Here is a 19,309-nt window from a genome sequence, read left to right as displayed (position 1 = left end):
CGTACAGTGAGGTACAGAGAAAATTAACCATCATCACGTCATCCGAACTGTTTTATTTACTTTTTTCAAATACAGGAATTTCATGTACAGAAGAGGAACTTGTAAGTGGAGAATGAAGAAGCTGTACACTATTTACACATCATAACAACAAATATGCTCTGCAAGAATATCCTCCGAGAGGTCAAATGATGGCAAATATCAATCAACAACAGACAGATAAAAAGGACACACATTAAACACGGACATTTAGGCATTTGGATCTTTTCATGTCACACTTCCTTTAAGAAAGTTTTTTTTTTTTTTATTCTTGTTTTTAAAGGAATAAAATCTTCTTTGTGGTTGTCTTTTGAAGAAAAAAAACACAAAATAATACAGTTTATTTCAAATACATTACCCCTGAATCTCAACCGCTTTCAAACTGAGGCAGGTAGAAACAAGGAGACTATTACATAGTCACTTTTAAACCTAGTTTCACCTGTGTAGGTCTGAGAGGAGCAAACACTGCAGGTGGGCCATTTTTTGTATACCCCTTTAAAACATATTCCAAAAATTATTTACAGCCATTAATCCCTTTAGGATGATAATTTTTTAAAAATGTCATAGTATAAATTATACAAACCATAGTTATCAATACCAACTACTTATTGACACAGTGTGTGTTTGTCTGTGTGTGCACATACTGAGTAGGCCTTCATGATTTTTTTGTGGTGAGAGAGACCAAATGATCTTTGCTCCCCTAACATCCTTCACATTCACATGAACATTTTCAACTTGTCAAACCTTCCTCAAACAAAATGGTTCCTTCTTCAAACCATAGTGAGATTTCTCAGGAAGCCTCCATCTTGTCCTCGATGCACATATTGTAAATTCACTGGTCGGACGGGTTTCCTTGTTCAGGCTTTGCCACTGAGGCTGAGCAGCTCCATGAAGGAATTAAAGAGGCTCTCCAGCCAGCTTTGGTTGGCCATGCACTGCTGCACCACCTCCTCCTGGCCGGGATCATCTGCTGCCTGCTCGATGCTGTCTGTCTGCACACAACACATGTTGTTTTCAAAATACTATGGTATCTATCTATCTATATACATTTAAACATACACTGAACAATAATATATATGCGATGCTTGTTTTTTATCCATTTTCCAAGAACTGAACTCCAAGACTTTCTGCATAAACAAAAGGCCTATTTTTCACAAATATCATTCCCAAATCTGTCTAAATCTGTGTTACTAAACACATCTCCTTTGCCAAGATAATCCATCCACCTCTCAGGTGTGGCATATCAAGATAAGGATTAGACAGCATGGATATTGCACAGGTGTGCCAAATTCTCCGAAATACCTTTGGAGATGGCTTATGATAGAGAAACAAACATTAACTTTATGGACAACTGATCTTGTGGACATTCCTGCAGTCGATAATTCAATTGGACACTCCCAAAACTCTCAAAATATGTGTTATTGTGCAAATAGTTAAAATTTGGCGAGTAATTGAACCCCCCCAAAAAAGGTTGGTAATTGCCTACAGATGGTTCAAGAGGGAATCAAAGTACTAATTTGGTCAAAATGAAACTCCTCAACTCAATTCAACATAGTTCCTTGGCCCAAGTTGGCGGCAAAGTACTGCTTTTGTCGAAATAAAGATTCTTCATTCACCTCAACATAGTTCATTGCACAAAAATGCCACACGATGGTGCCAAATTAATACTTTCATTGGTTTGGTACGGTTGCCTGGAAATGCAAAATGATATAATAAATAGTGAAACACTTTTAGATTTCAGAAAACAAATTAACAAGAGCCAAAAAACTTTTACATTTCAGAAATAACATTAACAAAAGCAGAAACACTTACATTTCAGAAAACAAATGAACAAAAACCGAAACACTTTTACATTTCAGAAAACACATTAACAAAAGCAGAAACACTTTTACAAAGACGAAACAAATTACAATTGAGACAACGCGGAAAGCGAACGTCCAACATTTGTAGGAATCGAGCGCATTTTCCTGGAAGGACATGCCCTGCTCCAATATTACTGGCTCCAGGACACGTGCCACTGCACAATGATTGGCTGCTGTATCCCTGTAGAACACACTTTACTGCTTCCAGACGGTAAAAGCAGTATGTGACTTATTGAGTGTGACGGTGTGAATATAAATGCTATTAAACCTAAAGCCTGTCGAACACTGTGCAACGTGGTCGAACCCCCGCACATTGAGCTGTTATTCACATGGACGGCCTGAACAGCCAGCCTGTATAGGCGTTTGATGCTGTATATACAATATATTGTACTTGATCACATTTCTTAGACCTTAAAAAGATAGATTAAGAGTTAAGGAAGAAGTAGGTTGTTGAATAGAGACGATGCTGCTCAGAAAATGGATGGATGGATGGATGGATGGATGGATGGATAATATAATATAATATAATATAATATAATATAATATAATATAATATAATATAATATTTGGGATGGACATCTCGTTACATGTGCGTAGCCTAGCCTTCCTGCGATGCAGGAGCCAATCATGTTGAACCGGGGCAGGTATTGCCGAGAAAGGGCGTGGGATTTCTAAGAATGTCTGTGAAATGGGACGTTCCCTTTCTGGGTCGTCTTTTGTCATTTGTTTCATCTTTTGTAAAAGTGTTTCTGCTTTTGTTGATGTGTTTTCAGAAATATAAAAGTGCTTTGGCTTTTGTTAGTTTGTTATCTGAAATTTAAAATTGTTTCACAATTGTTATTGTTTTTGCACTTCCAGGCCACCGTACTTGGGCATGAGCGCAAAACAACAAACACTTGAGGTTTTCATCAACTAACACAGAATAAATTCTGGGGGGGGGGAATGCAGCTCAGGTTTTAGGCAAAATGCCGACCAGTCTCATTAATACACCCACTTGAACAATCAAATCACTTTCAAGAATGGTATCCAAAACTCTTTATAAAGATAACATTGTTTAGATTTTATTGTTGCACTCCAGTTCTACACCACTGCAAACTACAATCAGAACAATAAGCATGTTGTTAGATGAATACCTATCTAACAGTGTTGATTAGATGAAGGCCAAACTTTTGACACAACTTTTGTATGGGATCTTATTATGCTTAGCATTTTTAATACATATACTATTACTTAAATGTGAAACTTTCACCATACAGTATAGTGATTCCCTAATTTCCTCCAACAAGATTGACAGGATATCCATTTCAGTTTAAACTTGCGAAAAAGAGGACGCGATTGGATCAGAATCAACTAAAAAGATTCATCTATTTGAGCACAAAGCAGCAGTCTTACCTCCTTCTTGCAATGCAGGAAGGTGTGATACTTATAGTGGTGAAGGGAATGATACAGACTGTAGATACGGCATGTTTCAATAGAGAGCTTCAGATCCTGCAAAGGAATTTGAAAGAGAGGGATTTTTTTAAGGGAATTTTTTCACCATAAAAAAAAAAAACAAAAAAAAAACGAAAAATGGTTATCATGTAAAAAAAAATGATTATGCTCTAGCGGTCAGTAGGGTGGGTGTCAGGACACATTCTAAAATCAACATAGATCTGTATTGTTCTTGCAATTAGCTGGGAATGCTTTAATGAAATAGCTCATAAACCTTCCTTGAACCTTAACCTCTTAAAGACACTAAAAACATATTCTAAAGTCAACACCGGTACTGTATTTGACACTTGTCATTACCAAGAAAGCTAATATGGCAGCTATAGAGCAATACTGGTTGTCCTTCCGACAACAGTCAGAGGTGGCAGAAGTAGGGGAGCACTGGGGGCACATCCCCCTTTGTGTGTGATGTGCCCCTTTTCAGGAATGGTACTGATGGACGATATCTGAATTTGCACATTCCCATTTTATGTTTTTGTCTGGTTGGTGTTCATGCTCAGATTTAAAAAATAAAAAATAAATCAGAAGAAGAAGTAGTTTTTCTCTAACTACTTACAGTACTCTTACACGAGTAATTATTTGGAGGGCTACTTTTTACTTTTACTTGAGTCGTATTATTCTAAGTACTCTCACTTGACTACAATTTGTGGCTACTCTACCCACCTCTTAATGTTAATGCACTGAGAATATAATGTATATGTAGGAATCTTCTAAATCTCTTCCATATTATATATGTTTACCTTGGCTTGTGAGGGAAAATTTGAATGACTAGCAGATTTGACCATATGTTTTAAAATGCATATACTGTATCTGTGACATAAAGAAAGTCATTCTCAGTGTATTAATATTACTAGAAATCTGCTGGTGTACCAACCACAAGCCTTCACGGAGCCAATAAGAAAAAGTATGTTGTTTTTAACAGAAGTAGTATTTACTTGTTGCTTAGGAATACTTCTCTTGCCGCGGTTGAGAGTTTTGCGGTTGTAACCCTCACCACCAAGTCGAACTTTGACAGTTCCAGATTCCAGCGGGTCTGCTGTCATTTTAGGGAATATATGAAGAGCCTCCTAGCAAGAAAGAGAGGAACACAAAGCAGGAAAAAAGTGTAACTTCTCCTTTACCATCTCTTGCTGTTTCTTATTGTATTATTTACCTGGTGCTGAGCACTCATAGTGACTCTCCTCAACAACCTTTTCTTCTGCTCATTAAGCAGACTGTCAATCTTCCTCATGGGCGGCAGGTATAACTCATCTAAGTAATAAAAAGAATTCATTTATATTTTAAAATTACATCTCAACAACTGTCTTATTAGCTCACTGATTGCACTATTAGACCATTGCGCTGGTAGTCCTGATGTACTCCTCATTGCTTTCCCTTGCAAAGTCCACAGTCATAATTGTGCCTATGATATTCACTGTTTATCCTTTTGAAATGATTCTTCCACTTGCATTGCACTAAATTTTTAAGCAATGATGTTGCTGAGTGTTTGATAACTTATCCATCCATCCATCCATTCTCTACACCACTTATCCTATTTAGGGGCGCTGGAGCCTATCCCATCTTACTTCGGGCGAAAGGCGGACTACACCCGAACTGGTCGCCAGTCAGTCGCAGATAACCATTCAGACTCACATTCACACCGTCACTGAATGGGAACTGAACCCACGCTGCCTACATCAAAGTCAGGCGAATGTACCACCACACCCTCAGTGACTCGTTTGATGATTTATCACCTGTAAATATGATTATATATCCTAGTTATGAGCATCCAGAATCCCTTAGGGGAGGGGACAAATGGTCTTATTTTATGTCATTATTGATCCTTGGGGTATTTTGGTTAAAACATTCATGCTATAAGACACGTGGGAAGCATTTTAAATTGTGAAAAAAGTATACTATATGTGACTGTTGTAATCAAGCACTGTGCATGACGTAACGCTGCAAGGAGGTGGGTTAGACCTTGTGTTGGTATATTCGTGGACCAGTGTACATCAGCGCATTTAAAGGTGGGAGGTCTGCGCTGGTGTGGGTCTGCTCACAGCGACTTCAATCTTGCTCAATCAAAGCGGCTCCTTTCATTCCCTTTAAATACAGCGCAATTGTTTCGCAGTCTCGTCTCTATATGCACAAGAGGAGGTAGCGATCCCTGCGTGACTGGAAATACAGAATGACCTGGTGAAAGCCGCTGGTGACTTAAATATGTCTGCAGACCTCATGTATCTACTGTAGATCCCCTCCTACGATTGTTCGTGTGACCCCCACCACAGTAAGTGGGATGATTAAAAAAGTACAGAAAATGATGCTAAAAAATTATAATGCATTAAATGTATAGATTTCTACAATGATTAGAAGGGTTTGATTCCCGCTGTTGAAATATGTCTGTCATCCACCACATGTCCGCGGCACTTGTATGTCTGTTTGCCTGCATGTACTTCAATCAAATTCACCAAAATCGCATTAGACCACCTGCGCGAAAACTTAGAAGTGGTCCTAGTGTGATTAGATTAGATGGAATTCCTGACACAAAACTCTGCCAAGCGCATCTCCAAGGGCCCATACACCCAGCTTGGCGCAGAATGATCTGCCAAATTGCCACCTTGCGCTCGCACAAAAATTAAGATGTGTCAGTTTTTATGCTCTACAGCAGCTACGCTGTGTACAAAAATAGAGTCTGTAATGTTTTCTGAGCATTCATTCCAGTAAGCTGAATGATCTTAATAAGTCCTAAAGGCAATCAACGGAGTCACTGATGGTGTAGTGATACACTCGCCTGACTTTGGTGCGGGCAGCGTGGGTTCAGTTCCCACTCAGTGACAGTGTGAATGTGAGTACGAACGGTTGTCCGTGCCTGTATGTGCCCTGCGACTGACTGGCGACCAGTTCAGGGTGTAGTCTGCCTTTCAGCCGAAGTCAGCTGGGATAGGCTCCAGCGCCCCATGACCCTAACCAGGATAAGTGGTGTTGAAAATGGATGGATGGAGCCATAATAGTTTTGCTCAGTTGCATGATAAGTCGCTTTCTCTGAAGCCTTTTGCTGCATTGGTCAATGAGAGTTCTCACCATCTGTGTCCTCCAAGGCTTGGATCATGTCAGGGTCGAGCGCTGTGCTGACCAACATCTCCACATAGCTCCTAAACATCTCTCTCATGGCCCGGCTATTCATTCCAACCCGCAGTGGTCCTGAAAACAAAAAGAACTTACACTGAAGCTCAGAAGTGATGACGTTGGATGTTTGCCCAATGAATTGCTGACCTTCATCTTCACTGGGAAGTGAGGAATCAGATTCAGAAGAGGAGGATGGCAACTCCTTCATCCACTGCTTCCTCTTCTTTGGAGGAGGTTCTGTCTTGTCCATTGTCATCTTGCCTCTGGAGTGACGCACCATCTTCTTCTCAACTCCTCTTTTTTCCTCCTTCACACATTGCCCTGTTCCTCTTCTGACCTCAAGGACATCTCTTGCTCCTGTATCTTTCCCCAACTCCTTTTGTTTCTCCTTGTGTCTGCCCCTTTCTGTGACTCCTGTTTCTGGACCCAGTCTCTCTTTTTCTTTAACCCTATCCTTCCCCTGCTTCTCGTTTTCCTTGCGTTCACTCTCCTGCCGCTCCCTTCCTTTGCACACCCTGTCCTGTTCCTCCCTCTCCTTTAGTTCCCTACACCTCTTATCTCTCTCTTTTTGTTCTCTCTCAGATTCTCTCATCTCCTTGTTTCTTCTTTCACTCTCCGATTTGAGGAGCACTGTCTTTTCTTTAGTTTTCCTCTCTCTCTGGTCTCTATCCCATCTCTGATTTTTCTCTTCTTTTTCTGCATTCTCCTTTTCTTTCCTGTCCCTTGCTCTCTGCTCCCTCTCATGTTCCTCTTCTTTTTTATCCCTCTCCACCTTTTCCTTCCGCTCTCTTTCTTTTTGCTCCTTTTCTGCTTTTTCTCTTTGCTCCCTCTCCTTCTTCTCCTTCAGCTCCTTCTCTTTCGGTCGGTCCTTGTCCCTGTCATCTCTCTCCAGTCGAGGTGGAGTTTGATTGTGAAGGGTGGGTAGTTGTTTTGGTAGCGACTGGCGCCTATCAGGAACAGATTGAACAAGCCAGCTGAGAGCAGCCCACAGTATTTGTACATAGTACTTAGTGCATTTGATTCTATCAATCTCTCTCTGTATTATTAATTAAGGGCAATATTCTCCTGTTCATGCCTACATCTTTTTTACGTGGCTGTCTTGCGCACCTTCAAGCTACGTGCATTCCCCCGTCACCCATTGTGCCTAACTGGCTCAAGTGTCCACAGCCACCAAAGAGGCACGACTCACTGAAGACTGAGGCTGGCTGTAAATGATGGAGCTTGGAGTTTTTCTGAGACTAGTGAATGCCATTGAAATCCATTTGGAAAATATAGCACATTTTAAATCTGAAATTAACCTCCGCAATGGTTATGTCGTCATCAGTGAGACATGCACAACGCTGACATGCGCATTGCGTCTGACACGCTGCTTTTTGAAGGAGCATGTGTTTTTTTATTCTGTATGAAATAAAATTAATTTAGCGGCACGGTGAACGACTGGTTAGAACATCTGCCTCCCAGTTCCGAGGACCTGGGTTCAAAATCTGGCCTTCCCTGTGTGGAGTTTGCATGTTCTCACCATGCCTGCGTGGGTTTTACCCAGGTACTCCGGTTTCCTCCCATATCCCAAAAAACATGCATGGTAGGTTAATTGAAAACTCTAAATTTTCCATAGGTGTGAATGTGAGTGTGAATGGTTGTTTGTTTTTATATGCCCTGCAATTGGCTGGCAACCAGTTCAGGGTGTACACCACCTCTCCAGCACGCCCGCGACCCTCGTGAGGAAAATGGATAGATGGATGTTAAAGTACCGTAATTTCTCGTGTATAATGCACATTTTCCCCCCAAAAAAATAGTCAAAGGTCAATGGTGCGCATTATACATAGGTATGGGTGCAAATGGAAATAACTTTCACATTTTATAAATGTATGCCGCCATCTAGTGGTTAAGAAAAAGCTGTACACTTTCATTCAAAAATGCCACCGCCACTTAGTGGTTATAAATAAGGTGTAGCCTACACTTACATTCCAATATGACAGGGGTATGTATGACTGCATATATAGTTGTGCTCATAAATTTACATACCCTGGCAGAATTTGAAATATTTAAATATATAATTTAAATATGACTGATGAATGAACAACAACCATCATTAATTTTATTTTTTTGGTTATGTTTTGTTTAATGCTTTTTCTGAAATGCTTCACCGTTTAATTTGAATCCAATTAAAATAAAATTAAATGTGTTTTGCCTGGTCCTTCATGTTTTCTTTAAAGAATTGTACCCATCTTACAAATTCTGCCTGGGTAATCAAATATATGCACACAACTGTGTGCTTTCTCATTTACTAAATAAAAGTAGGGGTGTGAATTTCAAAATAAGAGCAAGTATATTAAAAAAAGGAGGAAAAGTGTTCAAACCAAGTGCTTAACTTCAGAATATTTTTTTGAAAAAACCCTAAGAAAATACAGATAATACTTCATGTTTTGATCATATGGGTAGAAGCAAAGTCATGCATTGTAAAAATGCATTATACATAGGTAGAAGGGTTTTCCAGAATTTTGAGGTCAACTTTGGGGGTGCGTATTATACATGGCTGCGCATGAGACACGAGAAATTACGGTAATTTAATCTAAATAAGGTGCTTATGACTGACTTGAAAAGCGGGTGTACCTGTTGTTCTATAGTTTAGCGGTTCCGACCCCCAGTTTGAGCTACGGACAGAGGGTGAGTCACTTCAACGTATTTTACGACGACATAGATAAAATAAAATTTTATAATTAAATTATTCAAATGCTAACTTACATATTTCTCCATTATGATGACTGTAGTTGTAATAAGCGTCGGTTTAAAAAAAACAAAAACCTCCAAGCCATAACAGAATGTTGGAAGCGAAAAAGCTCCTCACAGGTGAAAGAGCTCGCTGAGGCAGATATTTTTAGCCAATTGATATGATATAAAATATCAACATTCGGGTGTTGGCAGAATGTTGTAGAGATACATTATGGCCGTTGGCCATCTTTTGATCATAGCTGAGCATATGTGGGCCAGTTGTGTCCAACACCATAAGCATGAGACAGCTGTTGCCTGTCGGTGTAGTTAACTTAATCAAAATGTGCAATATAATGTTTCACCACTAGACTTTCTACAGCCTCTTAAAGTGCGGAAGAAGACAAGTGGTTAAGTCCAGGAGTGAATGCACACACCATGCACCCCTGGCCAGATTTGACCTAGAACAGCCACCTATTGGGTTGCTCCACCCAGAGTGTTTACCTGGTACGAGGATGTGTCAATGACAGATTTGAGTTGACGGGAGATTGCGCGCATCTGCGCGACTTTTCTGACTTACACACAATATGGCCCTAAGTGATTTTTAATTCAATCACAACACCAATTCTGTTTCTACTGTATTTAGGAAATTAATTTCACAATGTAAAAATATAAGAGACAATGGTTCCATATTTGGCCTTTAATACATAAACTAATTTTCAAGTATGGTGAAAATCTTTGATATGATACTATCACATGTAAAAACATTGATTCAGGTGAAAACATGGTGGAAATCCCACTGTTTTTAGAACAAAGAAAAGTACCTGAAGAGTACTCTGTTCTCAAATATTTATTTATTTATTTCACTTAAACCTTGATTTATCCAGGTAAGGCAATTGAAAACAGATTTTCATTTGCAATGTTGACTTGGCAGCAGAAAAGAGAGTAAAAAAGTATATAAAAAATTACATCATATAACAGTTTTAAAGCATTTTTATAATTTTTTTATACTATACGGTATAAATAAAATAACTAACCACCTGACTTACCTCAGAGTCAGACCAGTTCTGTGCCATGGCTTTCTGGAACACACTCTGACATAATCCTTCTTGTTGACATTCTCTAGGAACTTCACATACAAACGCTGGTATCGCATTTTAGCATCTCCAAAATAACCCAAATACTGGGGAAGAGACATTCACAATAAGAACAAACATTCAGTAAATTTTGTGAATATAAACAAGGGAATGATGAGAGATGTTGTCATATGGCACATATGCCATGACAGCAACCCGACTAGACACTTAAAGGGTCAAGTAATATTGAAAGAATTCAATATTTTGTAACGGAAAACAATTTGCAGATGGTACGCACAAGTTCGTATCTCATGAGCATGGGTTAGTGTTGCATGCTCACGAAATACTAAGATTTAAATTTTTCTTTCAAGTCCTTTTAAGGGCGCTGGACAAGCCAACATGATTCAGTATGAATTAGGACTGGGCAAAAAAATAAAAAACTCGGCAAAGCCAACTTAAAAAATAGGTCAACGCAAAACTTTGCTCTGCCGGGACCTTTTTTTTTTTAAAAAAAGTTCCGGAACCCTGTTTATGCTGCTGGAACCCATGTTTCGCACTGATATTGATTGCAGACGGACGCGGTGTTGGGCCCCTGCAAACATCGCCAAAAAACGACAGATGGGAGCGCCTGTAAGTGATTTTTAAGACACTGTTAGATGTGTAATGTACATGTAACATGATGTATGAGTGAGCAGAATGGTAGCTAGCATTTTTGGTATGGTAATTACTACCGCTAATCACGATTGCTAACTGTTGAGCATTTAGCATTTTGCTAAATATTCATATTCTGTACACCAAATTTATCCCATACACTTAGTAGCAACATATGCAGTTTAAGGATCGAAGTCCAGCCCTCATAAATGGGAATAAAATGCATGTTAGTAGTAGTAAATATATATATATATATATATATATAATTTATTATTTATTTTTTTATTTTTTAAATAGTGGGGGGATTTTTTTATTATTATTTGATCCATAGTCAGTAGGCGAATCGATTATAGAAAGATTTGATGGTAAGGGCTTGAGTATGTATTTCCACCCCAGACCCTCAGGAGAAACAAAGTCTATGGGAAAACTCACATTACTGGTTGCACAGAACTGCCTTTGACCATCTTTGATCTCGGGGCTGAATTTCTGGAGCAAGGCTTTCTGCACTCTCCAGATTGGTGGCGGCTCCCGACCCGTCTGCAAAGCCATCTAATGATGCAAACAAATGATGTGAGATATTTATGGCTTTTCCATCCATACTTCTATGAGCTGTGAAGGAACTTACCTTGAGTGTCCCTATGTCTTCGGTTCGGATAACAAACTCATCGCGTTCACGGAAGATTCCCTCGCCTCCACTCTCACTGTCTTCCTCTTCACTCTCCCCTGCAATTGCAGCATCAGCCTGTTTCTTGGCCAGGTGCAGGGCGGTGAGTCTCTGGGATGCTGGGGCCTCCTCTGGAGTGGGAGGGGACGGAGGCGGGGAGGAAGAGGCTGATGGTGAAGAAGATGACGGGGAGGAGGGGGAAGCCTGCCCGGCTTCGGGTTCCTGGTCCTGGTCAGAGCATGACGGAGGAGGTGTGGTGGACGGTGGGGGTATGGAGTGGCTCTGGGGAAGGTTGGAAAGGGGGGGTGAGGGGATGGCTGGAGGTGAGGTGGAGGGGGGTGGGGAGGTGCCTGCAGTTGGAGCTGCTTGGTAGGAGGCCTGCTGCTGTTTGCAGAGAGGATAAGGGGGATCCACCTCTTCCTCCCGCTGGATCGACTGCAGGGAGTTCACAGAGACAGAAAGACACACAGGAGGGAGCGGCGAGGATGAAGAGTAGGTGGGTGGTGAAGGGGAAACGGAGGGTGATGCAGACAGCGGAGCTGGAGCGAGCACGGGGCTTGATGGGGAATCTGGAACAAAGGGAGGGGGAGGAAATCAGCTTCACCTTCAGCTCCTGAATGCTAAATGAAAGTCATTGCGCTGGTTTGGTAGGTTTTAGTTTGATGGGTTAGACTACAGTTTGATATAAAGTACAGGAAATATTTTTCAATATCTCAGCTTTGCTTATGGTTTTCAGTTTGGCATCGGTATTCACCAAAAGATAAAAAGAGATGATTTTAGTCATAAATTGACTTTAATCTGTATTTTTACTGCTTGATACACTGATTTATGGCAAGTTAACTTAAATCAATGAGTAAATGCTATGATGTAGAAGTCTAATAGCTAAAAGGAGGAAATGTTTAATCAAGATCAAGATTGCTTGTGTATTCAATGTAGCCTATGTAGGCACAACAATAAAGTGTTTGATGACAGACTGACAGAAATAAGAATCTTGTTACATTGGATTTTATGTTTAAATGGATGCCAAAAATATATTTAGCATCTGAGCTTTGATAATATATGATTTTTAGGCAACCCAGAAAATATATCCATCCATCCATTTTCCACAACGCTTAACCTCACTAGGGTCACCGGGCATGCTGGAACTTATCCTTGCTATCTGCGGGCAAGATCATTCACACTCACATTCACACCTATGGGCAATTTAAAGACAACAATTAACCTACAATGCATGTTTTTGGGATGTGAGAAAAAACAGGATTACCCAGAGAAAACCCACACAGGCATGGGGAGAACATGCAAACTCAAGACTGGAAGGCCGGATTTGAACCTGGGACCTCAGAACTGTGAGGCAGTAGTCCACCGTGCCGCACCCAGAAAATATATATTCATTCAATCATTCATCTTCCGTTCCGCTCATCCTCACTAGGTTCGCAGCCGTGCTGGAGCTCATCCCAGTTATCTCCGGGCGAGAGGCGGGGTACACCCTGAATCAGTCGCCGGCCAATCGCAGGGCACATAGAAACAAACAACCATTCACACTCACATTCACACCTCCGGGCAATTTAGACACTTCAATTAACCTACCATGCATGTTTTGGGGATGTGGGAGGAAACCGGAGTACCCGGAGAAAACCCACGCAGGCACGGGGAGAACATGCAAACTCCACAGAGGTGGGGCCGGGATTGAACCACGGTCCTCAGAACTGTGAGGCAGATGTGCTAACCAGCCACACACCATGACGCCCTTTTGGCATTCCATTATGGCAAGTAATAATAATGGCAGATGCATTGACAAATTATTTGAATAAAGTTCAACTCACGTCGCTTCAGCTTGGATTAACAGTAGGTTTACCTGCTATTTCTGATGTTGTTTTTCAACATACAAATAATAAAAATCTTATTGTAATTGAACACAAAACACGAAATGCTCAAATGTTCTAATTATATTTATTGCTACCCACTCAATAGTCACGATGTGTGATGTAATGGTTACGCAGCTCTGAGAAGCTCGTGATGTCCAAGTAACCATCTGTCATGAGTGAAACGCTCTACAGCAGTCGTTCTCAAAGTGTGGTACAAGTACCACTAGTGGTACGTGGGCTCACTCTAGTGGCATGCAAGAATCACTGAATTAAAGGTTTAAACTGTACATCATGTTACAGTGTCTTAACATTTTTTAAAACATCTTTAAAGTAAAGTTGTATTTAACTTTTAAGTACAATACACCTTCCCTTTTATTTTAACTGTTTTAAAGACATTTCTTCAGGTACAATGTTTATTTAATGTTTATGTGCAAACAAACAAAGGTAAATTCATTGTTGTTGTATACGACTGAAGACAGTCGGGTTTCAGATCAAAAGAGGAATAAGAAACAAAAGTTCAGAATTCCAGGTTTTATTTCATGGTATTTAAATCTAGATGTGTGAAACAACTCAGGACAGAGCACCTTTTTTTAAGCCACCCACTTCTCAAGTGAGCAAAAGTATTAGAACATGACTGATGGGTGTTTTTTTTTCTCAGGTGTTGCCTTTTAGATTGATTGCTGAAACATTAGCTCATGCTTGTTTTTGGCTTTGGGTTTCACCTGTGAAAACTGCATTTGCTGTTAAGCAAACATGAAGACCAGTGAGCTGTCTATGGGAGAAAAGCAACCCATTTTGAAGCTGATAGAAGAAGAAAAATCCATCAGAGCTATTGCACAAATATTGGGCATTGCCAATATAACAATTTGGAATGTCCTAAAAAAAGAAAGAAAGCACTGGTGTGTACTGAGCAGCAGACATTAAACAGGTCGGCCAAGTGTATCAACAGCAGTTGATGACAGAAACATTGTGAGAGCTGTGAAGAAACACCCATAGACAACCATCAGTGACATGACTGCCAATCTCCACAGGGCAGGGGTGAAGGTATCGCAATCCACTGTTCAAAGAAGACTTAGAAGAAATATACAGGCCATAGTACAAGATGCAAACCACTCATCAGCAAAAAGAATTGGAAGGCCAGATTGGATTTTGCAAAGAAGTACAGAGATGAGCCACAAAACCTTTGGAGCAAAGTTTTATGTACTGATGAGACCAAGATTAACCTCTACCAACATGATGGAAAGGCCAAAGTATGGAGAAAGAAAGGATCTGCTTATGAACCAAAACACAGAAGCCCCTCTGTGAAGTATGGTGGAGGTAATGTCATGGCTTGGGCTTTCATGGCTGCTTCGGGAATGGGCACATTAGTCTTTATTGATGATCTAACTTGTGATGGTAGCAGCAGAATGAATTCTGAAGTCAACAAAACCATTTTGTCTGGAAATTTACAGAAAAATGCATCCAAACTACTCAGGAGAAGGGTTATCATGTAAAAAGACAATGACAGAAAACACACTGCCAACACAGCAAAGGACTTCATCAGGGGGAAAAAGTGGAAGGTCTTAGACTGGCCAAGTCAATCACCGGACCTTAACCCAATAGAGCAGGGGTGTCAAACTCAAAATTCACAGTGGGCCAAAATAAAAAATTGGGACGTCGCGGGCCAAACTCGATATTTAATGAAAAATCACTGTGATTTGCATGTTTGCCTTCTCTCCAGAAATCTAGCGTTAAAGTTTATCATATGACAAGAAACTTAAATTTTGCTTAAACACTTAATCTGGAATAAGAAAAACTTTAATATCATAAACACGAGAAATCAAATTTGCGATAAAAGACATCAGTGGTATTTGTTTGTTGTTTTGTATTTAAATAGATAACATGAATTATTCTGTGTCTCCATCTTCTATTTATCTATCTCCAACTACCTTTCTTTTTTATATAAGTCTTTTTTCAAAGGCCAACAACAAAACAACCCAAAAAAATAAGAATGTCCTTCAATAAAAATCCAAACTTCAAACTATTAACAGTCCCTGCCGAGGAGTTGATAAAGGGCATTAAAAAAAACATTAATTCAATTATGTTATATACTTTGTTACAGCCACGTTGCTGCGCACACAATAAACAGGTCTGTCTTTTACTTTAGGGAACAAACAATCCGCCTCCCACCTGTCTTAAAAGTTAACCGTTTTCCATCTTTCGTTTGGCCACTTTTGGGAAGGAGAAGTGTAAATTTGCTCGAGGAGACTAGTAGCATAGTTGCTAACGACTGCAACAGAAAGGGAAGGTGCGCTCGCTGTTCTAGACAGATGGGCCAACACGAGAGCAAAGCATTCTGGGACTTGTAATATTAGTGGCGCATGTGCTATATACGGGCGGTCCAGCTCTAATACACATTTGATATGGTCTTGCGGGCCAAATATAATTACATCGTGGGCCAAATTTGGTCCCCGGGCCTGAGTTTGACATATGTGTAATAGAGCATGCATTTTAGCTCCTGAAGAGGAGACTGAATGAAGAACCCCCCAGAAACACACAATAACTGAAAGAGGCTGCAGTAAAGGCCTGGAAAAGCATTTCAAATTAAGAATACATCAGTCTGGTAAAGTCAATGGGTCGCAGGCTTGATGCAGTTATTGCAAGTAAGGGTTATGCCACCAAATATTCAATGTTATTCACTTTAGGTTAATTTAATCATCTCTGTTCCAATACTTTTGCTCACTTGAAAAGTGGGTGCCTTCAAACAAAAGGCGCTCTGTCCTGAGTTGTTTAACACTTCTACATGTCAATACCATGAAATAAAAGCTGGACTTCGGAACTTTTCTCATATTCCTCTTTTGATCTGAAACCCAAATATCTGCGGTAGCATACAACAAATCAAAGGAATTGACCTTTGGACGGGACTGTGTGTGTGTGTGTGTGTGTGTGTGTGTGTGTGTGTCTGTGTGTGTGTGTGTGTGTGTGTGTGTCACACACACAAGAATCGCGGGTGTGCTATTGCCTATCCCACCTTTTGGCGAGAGGCAGGGTACATCCTTGAACTCGTGGCTAGCCAATCGCAGGCCACATGTAAACAAACAAACATTCGCACTGACATTCACACCATAAAAAAAGCAAAATAAAATTTCAATCTTTTTGCAGACAAAAATAATGGTTAACTGTTGTCATACTGTATGTGTCCTCCTTTCTTTCTCATTGTACCAATACTGTGTAAATAGCAAGTGATTCCATTGAACGCAATTTACAACTCCCTTTGTGCAACAGCATAGATACGTGGTCAATACCAACTGATTTGGCACATGATCTTAATGGTCTACTTGTGAGGGTTGTCCTCATCAGTGATGAAAGTTTTTGGCAAAGCTGACAGAGCATCACATGACCTAATTTCAGAACACTCCTGAATGTTACACCACCTGCTAAGCCAAAATGCTTTGAGACCAGATGTCCAGGTCATATTTGAACAAATTAGAACCAATTATCCTCTAAATAGAAGTAGACCCACTCCAAACGCGGTTCGACAAAAGTCAGTCCAAAATCACATAAGGGTTGACATTTTGGGGCAAAACAATTGTAAAAAAGGCGAGGCGATTATATTACCTTTGGAAACCTCCGACCTCTGTCTTTCAGACATTCTGTCCTCTTTCTTCACCTCCAGCTCGTCCAGCGCTGTCTGCTGTGAATCATGCGGATCTCTCTTCATTTCTTCCTCAGGCGCAGTTTCCCCTCCTCCTCCTTCTTCCTCCTCTTTGTGTTCTCCTCTTGACTCACTTTGGCTCTGCTCTTCCTGTTCTCCGTTGGTCTGTGAGGAGACAAAGTTGTTCTCATCTGGAGCATGAAGCTGATTGTACGTGAGCATCCCAACTTTGCCATTAGCCATCGTGGTAGAGGGAACGAGGGGAGGCATTGCAGGAGGCAAGGGGCTGAGTGGTGGCTCTTGTGGGGTTGGGGGAGAGAGACTCGATGGTACGTTGACCATAGCAGAGGCCATCGCAGCAGCCAGAGAGTGTGGAGTGTCATAGAGGGCAGAGATAGCAGATGAGATGCTTTTCTGCAAGTCCTGGTTTTTACTGACCGAATCTTCCTCATCAGAGGAGAAGGACGGCAGCGCCTCCAGGTTCCCTTTCAGTTCGTCATCGAGAGGTTTACAAGGACTTGGGCAACTACTGAGAGTCCCCTCGCCTTCCCTCTCCTGGCTGAATGTCCCCGGAAGCTGCTGTGGCTGAGTTGGGGATAGCGGCGGTGTAGGGGTTATGGGTCTGATCCCACCTTTCAGAGAGGAACAGGTGTCCATGGCTTCCTGCTCACTACCGTCATCTACCAGTTCAAGGCCTGACTGTTTTTTGCCTGTCTTCAGGAAGTCCAGAAAAGAGGACATGAAGCCTGGTTTGAAGTCAAATGCTTTCTCATCAACCTGAAGAAGAGTAGAGTTTAAATTACTGAAGGAGACAGATTAATGTTTCTTTGATGACTATACTTGTACTATACTATACTATACAGTACAGTACAGTACATTGCTGTCTTGGGATGCCATTAGAGTTGGTGTTTTATCAATACTCTAATGATCAGACCTGTATATATCTAGAATGTCACTCAGAACAGCCCAGGCCAATGCCATGCTAAACTGCTAAGAAAAGTGAAAATAAAATGTAGTGTTGTACGAGGAGCAGTCAAAAAGTAATGAGCCCCATTTTATTTAACCAACTAATAATTGAAAAAGGTTTCAGAAATTTAGTTTGTCCATTTATCCATCCATCCATTTTCTTTACCGCTTTTTACTCACAAGGGTCGCGGGCGTGCTGGAGCCTATCCCAGCTATCTTCGGGCAAGAGGCGGGGTAGACCCTGGACTGGTCGCCAGCCAATCGCAGTGCAGTCCATTTACCATTTATCATTTTGGTTAAGCCTGAACATTTTCTGTCAGCCATTGTGGAAATTACACAATTTGTTGAAAGTTCATCAGAAGGAGAGAGTTTAATATTTTCAAAAGGTTGACAAAATGTCTATGGGGTTAGGATTATGTCATTAATGATGACACATGATTGTGATGTCATCAATGGTGACGCTCCGATCTTTTCCGATCAGTGCCTTGACCCTAGTACTATTCCCAGGTTAAACTGCTGAAGGTGGTCTGCTGCTCCTTTGCTTGTCGCAGAGGTCACTCACAGCAGGCTCTTGTTCTTCGCCTTTGATCCTGGACAGCCCCTTTTGGACTGTGCTGCAGCCTATTGCAGCGTCCCCATACTAATTTTGCAACCTCTTTAAAATGTTTCCAAAGCAAGAAATTCAAACACAGTTCTCTGCTCCTGATAGGCATTCAACAATGACCTCATTTCCAAAAAGGCTGACAGAAAGAAGACAGAATTTAAAAAATAATTATTGTGTAAACCTTGAAACACTACACTATAACTACAAACTGTTATAATTTCTGGGGGCGGGGGGGGGGGGGGGGGGAATCATGTATTAGTAGGTATAATTAAATTGGGATCATTACTTTTTTACTGCCCCTTGTATTTGTTTTTGTTTGTCCATCTGTGTGTTGGATAGCAGGCTTCTTCCTAGTTCATGAAGATGTTAAACAGACAGGTGGTGCTATTATGATTTGGTGGGTGGATGGTTATATTGATGCCATGATGAATAAAATGGTGAAAACAAATTCCTGTATTCTCACATTTCAGTGGCCCATGTGTCATCTCTCTACAGTTTTGTGGAAATCCTACTATTTACCATTTTATTATGTTAAATGATGACTGTGAAAAAGGTTATTAAAACAGTTGGCATAGGATGTTTGCATACTACTGTAAATATTCAGACATCGTTCTTATTGCATAGAAAGCAGAAAAATCAATGAGTAAGA

At 40.7% G+C, this 19,309-nt stretch overlaps 1 protein-coding gene across 3 annotated transcripts in view; it reads right to left on the bottom strand.

Moving 5' to 3' along the window:
• Window positions 1-33: 33 nt before the first annotated feature.
• prr12b (proline rich 12b) overlaps window positions 34-19,309 on the bottom strand; it is a 44,490-nt gene continuing 25,214 nt past the window's right edge. The window contains exons 7-16 of one of the 3 annotated variants that reach the window (XM_061749213.1): window positions 17,054-17,867; window positions 11,553-12,160; window positions 11,360-11,476; window positions 10,250-10,383; window positions 6,639-7,438; window positions 6,447-6,566; window positions 4,540-4,637; window positions 4,322-4,453; window positions 3,291-3,386; window positions 34-1,028 (exon numbers count right to left, since the gene is read on the bottom strand). In XM_061749213.1, coding sequence (XP_061605197.1) covers window positions 894-1,028; window positions 3,291-3,386; window positions 4,322-4,453; window positions 4,540-4,637; window positions 6,447-6,566; window positions 6,639-7,438; window positions 10,250-10,383; window positions 11,360-11,476; window positions 11,553-12,160; window positions 17,054-17,867 — 3,054 coding nt within the window. In that variant the 3' untranslated portion in view covers window positions 34-893. The other 2 variants (XR_009784798.1, XM_061749214.1) reach the window with 2 other exon arrangements.

Source organism: Phyllopteryx taeniolatus, chromosome 16 (assembly GCF_024500385.1).
Source record: "Phyllopteryx taeniolatus isolate TA_2022b chromosome 16, UOR_Ptae_1.2, whole genome shotgun sequence".
NCBI classification, from domain to species: domain Eukaryota; kingdom Metazoa; phylum Chordata; class Actinopteri; order Syngnathiformes; family Syngnathidae; genus Phyllopteryx; species Phyllopteryx taeniolatus.
Note: the sequence above shows the minus strand (reverse complement) of the source record. Positions and strands in the feature narration are given on the sequence as shown.